General features: G+C 36.5%; 1 protein-coding gene across 1 annotated transcript; it reads left to right on the top strand.

Annotated features, from left to right (window-relative positions):
• The first annotated feature begins 211 nt into the window (after positions 1-211).
• LOC113315423 lies at positions 212-8,672 on the top strand. The gene is made up of 5 exons (XM_026563699.1): positions 212-359; positions 459-554; positions 606-1,403; positions 1,530-1,979; positions 8,413-8,672. Exons 1-5 carry the CDS (start codon positions 212-214, stop codon positions 8,670-8,672), a joined length of 1,752 nt encoding a protein of 583 aa, XP_026419484.1.

The raw sequence follows: 8,672 nt of genomic DNA, 5'->3' as shown, positions 1-8,672 counted from the left end.
TCAACTTCATGGAATGGAAACTGGCGGAGTTTATACACTCGAATTTTAACATGTAGCTTTGATGTTCTGAGTGAAAAGAAATCACGATAACTTCATGACCTAGCTCTATTGCTTGGTTGTATTCATTTCATTGATCGAAAATGCTTCTTGATTGTATTGATGTTGAGTACATATGTTTTAATTTAACATAGATACTGTCAATCTTTAAGATATGTCATCTATGGTTGATAAGGGCTGGACGAATTGTTCCCGTAAATCTGCTCTGTACATAGAAGGTGTTAGGTCATTTATAGAATTTGTTAATCAAAATGGTGGTGGAAATACCTTATATTCATGCCCCTGTGTTAGATGTAAGAATGGTAAAGGATTTGAGCCAGTTAGAAAAATTTCATTTCATTTGCTTAAGTATGGTATTTAATCTACGTATACGACATGGCGTTTTCATGGGGAAAACTTAGAGGTAGAAGCACAATCACTCGAGGATAACACTAATAATGCCAATTTAGCTGAGAATGTAGAAAATGTAGGAGATGTAACTGTTGATCCTGCTATAGGTGTGTGTGATGATTTATGAGATGTTGTTGAGGATGTCGATGCTGCTATAGGGGTAGATGATAATTTTGGAATAGATAGTGGGATTCATAATGATGCTGGAACTAGGAAAAGGAAAAAAAAAAAGAATTCTGTCTACGAGCGTGCAAAAGAACCGTTATATCCTTCATGTCCTAAAGGAATGAAAACACTATATGCTTCTATCAAATTGAATCACATAAATACACGGTATGGGTTTTTTGATAATGGTATGACAACAATCTTAGAGTTGATGAATGAGTTGCTTCCTAAAGAAAATACGTTTCCATCTAAGTACCCAGAAGTGAAAAAGATGATCCAAGAACTAGGAATGGATTATATAACATATGATGCCTGCGTAAATGAATGTATTTTATATTGGAAAGATTGTGCATTGTTGGTTAAGTGTCATGTTTGTCAAGAATATAGGTATAAGAAGGTTTTTAATGATGAGAAGAAGCTTACAACTATTGCTCATAAGACGGTAAGACATTTTTCGTTGATTACAAGGCTGAAAAGGTTTTATACTGAACCATGGATCGCGGATGCAATGAATTGGCATTCTAGAGCAAAGTCAGATATAAATGTCATGCGTCATCCCGTCGATTCTTTAGCTTGGCGGTGTGCAGATAGTTTTTCACCTGAGTTTTCCAAGGAACCAAGGAATGTTGCACTTGGGATATCAACTGACGGTTTGAATCCGAATGGGTGTTTCGGTCTTGCACATAGTTGTTGGCCTGTGATTCTGTGTATGTATAATTTAGCTCATTCGTTGTGTATGAAGCGGGAATTATCCTTGTTTACATTGCTGATATCATGCCCTAAAGCTCCCGGTAAAAACTTTGATGTTTATTTAGAAATATTGGTCGATGAGTTGAAGCAGTTATGGGATGGTGTTATAGCATTTGACTCCTTCAGCAATAGTGAATTCTTGTTGTGAGCAATTCACGATTTTCCAGCGTTGGGTACTTTATCTGGTTGTGTAACTCATGGATATTTTGCGTGTCCTACTTGTGGAGAAGGCACTGTTGCTGATTATCTTCCATTTACTAAGAAGATCTGCTATAGGGAACACCGAAGATGGCTACCAGTGAAACATAAGTATTGCTATGACAAGACAAACTTCGATGGAGAGGTAGAGCACGGTACAACTCGATGGACACTAACAGGGCAACAAATACAAGATATTGTAGGTAAAATCGGATCGAAGAAGCGCAAAGGAAAACAACCTTCACTAGAAATTTTGAAACGCAAAAGGAAAGTTGATCGTGAAGCGGAAATAAAAGGTGATGCCAATGCGGAAGATGAGGTTAATGACCAATATTCAACGTTTACTCGAAGATCTATTCTCTATGACTTGCCCAACTGGGGTTCAAATGCAATTCGCCATATGATAGACACATTTTTGTGTATGATATAATCTCAATTGTATATATTGTTAGTACGCGATTTTGTATTTATTATGGATTTTTTTGTCTTTGTAGGTGTTTTTGGAGAAATAAACATGTGTGGAAAAATTGGCTCGAAAAGTGTTTTTTGGGTTCATGGGAGGACATTTTCTATTTGGACCCTCACTTTGGAGAAGGGGTAACCTAATTACTAAGGAGCATCCCATTTCCAGGCATCTGCTAATCGCACCCCTACTCTGGATAAGGGGCAACCATCTTCAACATTCAAAAATCAGGTTTTGGCGGGAAAAAAGTGTAGTTAAAGAGAAGTTTTGGCAATCGTGATTTGGAGGAGTTTGAGGTCGATTAAACCTCTGATTTTCATAGGATAGACTCCTTATGGGTCTAGGAATCTGATATGGGTGTTTAAATCGATTAGATTGGGCTCAAACGACGGATTTTTCTCACAACAAGAAAATATGGAAAGTCACGTGTGTGACCTGTTTTAGGGAATTTTAGAGTGATTAAAACGCTGTAAACCTTCCCGAAGATTTGTATCTATCTAAGGAAGAGTTTAGAATAAAAAGGAAAGCTCAGAAACGCGTAGAAATCCTAAAACAAGAAATTATCGCAACTTGGCCGTGAAGAGAAGGAAAGAGATTTTGGAAGATTTGGGAGAGATTTAATCGGTATTTTTGATATAAATAGATGTCTTGGGTCATATAGAAGAGGTGTCGAGAGTTTAAAAACCTAAGGAGAGCCAGAGAAGAAGAAATCAGAGCTTTACAAAACTATGTTTCTGATGCTGCTGCTGTTGAAGAAGAAGAACAGCTGAAGAACATTGACCCTCGGCGGACACTCGCAGAAAAGCGTCGCTGTTTAACAGCTGAAGAACATTAAGCTGTTCATGGCAGTCTTAAATCAGCGACAAAGCAACAGTTTTTCTGTAACAGTTCCATTGTAACAGCTGTTTTGCAACACCAATACACTGTTGCAAACAGTCTGTGTTATTACTTTTCACTCTTTTAATCATCTTTTGAGCAACAAACACATATTTTGAGATCATGATTAATATGAGGAGCTAAACCCCAACACTGGGATGACGGAGGAAGCCATATTTCATACGTGTGGTAATTATATTTAATTCTTTTTATGACTTTTTGCATTAATTTAATCGTTTTATGATTTTTCTTAATTAGTTGTGAAGTCGTATGATGATGTATGCTTGGTCTAAGTGCTTTTGATGCATCATGCTAGTGATTTATAGTTAATCTTTTTAAAATCTACCATGGCAAAGAATTAGAGTCAATAAACAAGAGCTATAATTGTCTAAGAATTGATTTTTGAACCACATGGTATGAGGCTTAGTGGAATCCTGAGTCTCAGTAATCTCTCGACATTGTGACAAACCTTGTGTATATATTTTCTTTATTTTTATTGTTTTCTATTATTAAGTCTGAAATTGAGTCTACACAAGTCCGAGTTGAACGAACTTTATTTACCACTAAAAAAACAACATCAATTTTTGGCGCCGCCGACGCGGATTTGTATTTAGATTTGTTTTGGGTTTATATTTATTTATATTATTTTTTTGTTCTTTTTTACGCATTTTGGTATTTTTCGATTCTTTTCAGATTTGGAGCGAAACTACAAGGAAAGAAAAATTGCTATAAAAGGAAAGCATCGCTAAAGAAGGAAAGAAAAGAGGAATCTGAAAGGAGTGAAGAATAAGATTTTGTATATAGTTATTTTGTTTATTTTTAGAAACTGTAAATAGGATTTTATTTTTGTAATTTTTCTTTTCCTTTTTGGACATTTTTATTTTTGACTTTATTTTTGGACTGGACATTATTATTATTTTGAAAGCCTAAGGAAGGGTTAAAAATTAAATATAAACTGTTTGCAGGGAAGGACGACAGTTATGATACTGTCTCGGCCCCTCGGGTTCGTACACTGACATAGGAGTCGGTGGCCTGAGTCGACTTCAACGGTTCATCACCCGTCTGGTACGGGAGGTAAGACTCTATCCACCCACGAATCCCCTGTCAATGGGTTTTATTTTGTGTGACAACTCACACCCCTGCAGTAGAATGTCGAACTGGTATTACAATAGCCAATACAACGAATATCCGACTGAGTTTCAAAATGGACGTTACTACTTTGACCATAGTGTGACTAGTGGTTGGGAACATCAGCCTTTTGAAGATTATGGTCCATACCATGGTGATCCCAATTACTATCCACATACGCACCGGTCATATGAGCAAAACTCTTATATTTCTCCTTTAGAAGAGTCTCTCAGGAAATTAGAAGAGTCGACACGTAGGATAGCTGAGATGAATAACTTAGTTTATGACGAAAGAAAACTTTCTTTAGAGGAATCCCTCAAGCTGATAGCTGAGACGAACGAAAGAATTGCTCGAAATAATCTTAATTTTCAATATAGTGTCTCCAATAATACCCTTGAAAATGAGGATAGTTATTTGCAAACAGGATGACGAGGATAAAATTGGTTACACTACTTGTTTAGATGAGGTTCAACCATTTTCATGTTATTATAATGATTATGATGAGGATAGTGTTGATGAAGAATTTGAAATAAATAGGCATAGTGATCAGGAATTTGCTACTCCAACTGAGCTTAATAATAATATTATTTCTAATTCGAATCCAAATAATTTTAATAATTATTCACCTATTCAAAAGGACGAGGATTTGATTAGAGATACCCCCGTTTTAGACGATGTAGTATTTCCTGTTTACGAAGTCGATAATGGTTTAGAGGAACGAGTTTATTCTGAGAATACTGTTTTAGAGTCCCAGGACTTAGAAACATTAGTCTTAGACGAAGAAGATGAACTCGTACAACTTTTAAATATGAGTGAGGATGCATCACCTGAGTATAATCTACACGAAGAAATTGACCATTTTCAGGATTCTGATGATCTAGAAATTAGGGAAATTGTAGCTAGTCTATCTAGAGACACCAAAAACTCTAAGTTTGGGGGTGATTATCATTCTCCTTGTGCCTTACCTTTAGCTCTTACAGAGATCCCTCACTTGGGACTTGACATATGTGCCTCAACCATTTTACAAGATTATCTTCATACACGTTTTCCTGAACCTAGTGATGTCCACAAGAAATTTCAGTTATTAGAAACCCATCCTCTGGTTGATGTGGTTTACCCAGGCTATGATACCCAGATTGACTTTTTTTTCCAAATGTGGGAATGTTTGATTTTCAAATGTCGAATATTAAGTTTTGAGACTAAACCTAATTACTTTAGGAGATTAGAGTCGACATACTTGTTTAAGGAAGATCACCACTCTCATTGTGGTCAGCTGTGTAAGTCAAATCTGATTGACTTAGAGGATCCTCAATTATTCAGGTTATTATTATGTGCTTCTAAGTTTTTATTTGAGTTTTTCCAGACTCTAGAACCTGAACATTTGGATCTAACCTATGAGGAAATGCAACCCATGAAAATATTTTATTTGGACCCAGTTATAGATCCTGAACCTGAACCACAACTAGATGTAGCTGTCTTAAACAGGAAACTAGACAAGGGTGTGCTTTATTTGTTCATTTTCTTGGCATGTTGCAGATTCCTTTTACTTGTGATAGCTCTATTTGGTTTTGATGACCCACAATATTTCGGCTATTACTTTTGATTTTATAAGGTGACTAATCCTTTCTTAGTCTGGCTGAAGACATTAAACTTAGCACTTCTTGGGAGGTAACCCATTCTCATGCAACACGGTAATATCTTTCCTTATCTCTTTTGCTTCAAATGGTAACAGTTTCTCCTTGTTCATGCTTTTAATTTGATCTTTAGAACATTGAGGACAATGTTAGATTTAAGTTTGGGGTATAGGAGAAACTTTTTAGTTGCACAATTAAACTCCAGAGCCTAGAAATTTATGCTATTAAGGATGGCACTAACCAATCTAAGTGGATGGAAGCATTTTGGTTGTAGGAGTTGAGGAACCAATCTGACTAGATGGCAACATCTAAAGAGTCTATTCATAAAAGCACAGAGCTCAGGTGTTAGAAATAACATGATAGTTTCACCATATCTCGTTGAGTCCTTTTCACTTCTGTTTTTATTTTGTTTTGTTTTTAAACTATGTTCTCTCTAAGTGATTGGGTGGGGCTCACGATTCAGTTGTTACCAATGTAGGGTGAATTAGAGTGATTGAGATACAAAAAAAAAAAGTTGAAAAAAAAAGAGAAAAAAAAGACCAGACCATCAGACCAACTGGAATAAATTCAATAAAGTCGACCACTGGAACCCTTGTATATGCCAGTTGTGTTGACCTAGAGTTAGGATTATCAATCACTGGTTCCCTTGTATATGCCAGTGTGTTGATATTAGTCAGACTAGTATCTCAGTCCATTAGGATAGGTTCATTTTGGCGGAGGCCTTCAGACAGATATGAGAAACACCGTTCACCTAGTAAACATCAAAACCATCTATGTTTTTCTATATCCATCTTCTTGATCTATCCATGTGATTAGTTTTGACTCCGGATATTGATGTCCATAGTGCGACTATCTGAGTAGAGCTCTGTCACTTCATATGAATTTTAGTATGCTTGAGTGCAAACTCGTGTACAACAATTGGAATTTCACATCAGGGTACTTCCTCCTGTAGTCAATAAGTATGCCAACCAAGGAGATTCTTTAGTGCCTTCCAAGGTTCTGTGTAGATAGCTAGGGTCTGGAGTAAAAAGGTTTTGTGGGTATACCTCTGGTAAGCCCCGGAGACAACACTCCGCCACTAGGGACACCTAGGGGTTTAAAGGCTTATTGCATACGCTAAATGCAATCGACGATGCCTGCGACAGTGAGTTAGGATTTTATTTCTATTTTATTTTTGCTCGAGGACTAGCAAATAATAGGTTTGGGGGTATTTGATAGACACATTTTTGTGTCTGATATAACTCAATTGTATATATTGTTAGTGCTCGATTTTGTATTTATTTGGCTTTTTTGTCTTTGTAGGTGTTTTTGGAAAATAAGATTGGAAATTGGCTCGAAAAGTGTTTTTTGCGTTCATGGGAGGACATTTGCTATTCGGACCCTCACTTTGGATAAGGGGTAACCTAATTACTAAGGGGCATCCCATTTCCAGGCATTGCTAATCGCACCCCTACTCTGGATAAGGGGCAACCATCTTCAACATTCAAAAATCAGGTTTTGGCGGGAAAAAAGTGTAGTTAAAGAGCAGTTTTGGCAATCGTGATTTGGAGGAGTTTGAGGTCGATTAAACCTCTGATTTTCATAGGATAGACTCCTTATGGGTCTAGGAATCTGATATGGGTGTTTAAATCGATTAGATTGGGCTCAAACGACGGATTTTTCTCACAACAAGAAAATATGGAAAGTCACGTGTGTGACCTGTTTAGGGAATTTTAGAGTGATTAAAATGCTGTAAACCTTCCCAAAGATTTGTATCTATCTAAGGAAGAGTTTAGAATAAAAAGGAAAGCTCAGAAACGCGTAGAAATCCTAAAACAAGAAATTATCGCAACTTGGCCGTGAAGAGAAGGAAAGAGATTTTGGAAGATTTGGGAGAGATTTAATCGGTATTTTTGATATAAATAGATGTATTGGGTCATATAGAAGAGGTGTCGAGAGTTTTGGAACCTAAGGAGAGCCAGAGAAGAAGAAATCAGAGCTTTACCAAACTCTGTTTCTGCTGCTGCTGCTGTTGAAGAAGAAGAACAGCTGAAGAACATTGACCCTCGGCAGACAGTCGCAGAAAAGTGTCGTTGTTTAACAGTTGAAGAACATTAAGCTATTCAGGGCAGTCTTAAATCAGCGACAAAGCAACAGTTTTTCTGTAACAGTTCCATTGTAACAGCTGTTTTGCAACACCAATACACTGTTGCAAACAGTCTGTGTTATTACTTTTCACTCTTTTAATCATCTTTTGAGCAACAAACACATATTTTGAGATCATGATTAATATGAGGAGCTAAACCCCAACACTGGGATGACGGAGGAAGCCATATTTCATACGTGTGGTAATTATATTTAATTCTTTTTATGACTTTTTGCATTAATTTAATCGTTTTATGATTTTTCTTAATTAGTTGTGAAGTCGTATGATGATGTATGCTTGGTCTAAGTGCTTTTGATGCATCATGCTAGTGATTTACAGTTAATCTTTTTAAAATCTACCCTGGCAAAGAATTAGAGTCAATAAACAAGAGCTATAATTGTCTAAGAATTGATTTTTGAACCACATGGTATGAGGTTTGGTGGAATCCTGAGTCTCAGTAATCTCTCGACATTGTGACAAACCTTGTGTATATATTTTCTTTATTTTTATTGTTTTCTATTATTAAGTCTGAAATTGAGTCTACACAAGTCCGAGTTGAACGAACTTTATTTACCACTAAAAAAACAACATCAATTTTTGAATCGTGCCCGTACAAGAGATTGTAGGTAAAATCGGATCGAAGAAGCGCAAGGGAAAACAACCTTCACTAGCAAGTTTGAAACGCAAAAGGAAAGATGATCGTGAAGCGGAAATAAAAGGTGATGCCAATGCGGAAGATGAGGTTAATGACCAATATTCAACGTTTACTCGAAGATCTATTCTCTATGAGTTGCCCAACTGGGGTTCAAATGCAATTCGCCATATCACAGATGTCATGCACATGGAGAAGAATATAACAGAGCATCTTCTGAATACTATGATGTGA

The sequence above is a fragment of the Papaver somniferum genome, chromosome 10 (assembly GCF_003573695.1).
Source record: "Papaver somniferum cultivar HN1 chromosome 10, ASM357369v1, whole genome shotgun sequence".
Lineage (NCBI taxonomy): Eukaryota > Viridiplantae > Streptophyta > Magnoliopsida > Ranunculales > Papaveraceae > Papaver > Papaver somniferum.
Note: the sequence above shows the minus strand (reverse complement) of the source record. Positions and strands in the feature narration are given on the sequence as shown.

Bases quoted from the DNA above. Each gene is read 5' to 3' on its own strand.
- LOC113315423 (XM_026563699.1), top strand. From the start codon at position 212: ATGTCATCTATGGTTGATAAGGGCTGGACGAATTGTTCCCGTAAATCT. The intron at 1,404-1,529 runs GTAAAAACTTTG...ACGATTTTCCAG, and splicing joins ATCATGCCCTAAAGCTCCCG to CGTTGGGTACTTTATCTGGT. The intron at 1,980-8,412 runs GTATGATATAAT...AAGAGATTGTAG, and splicing joins TATGATAGACACATTTTTGT to GTAAAATCGGATCGAAGAAG.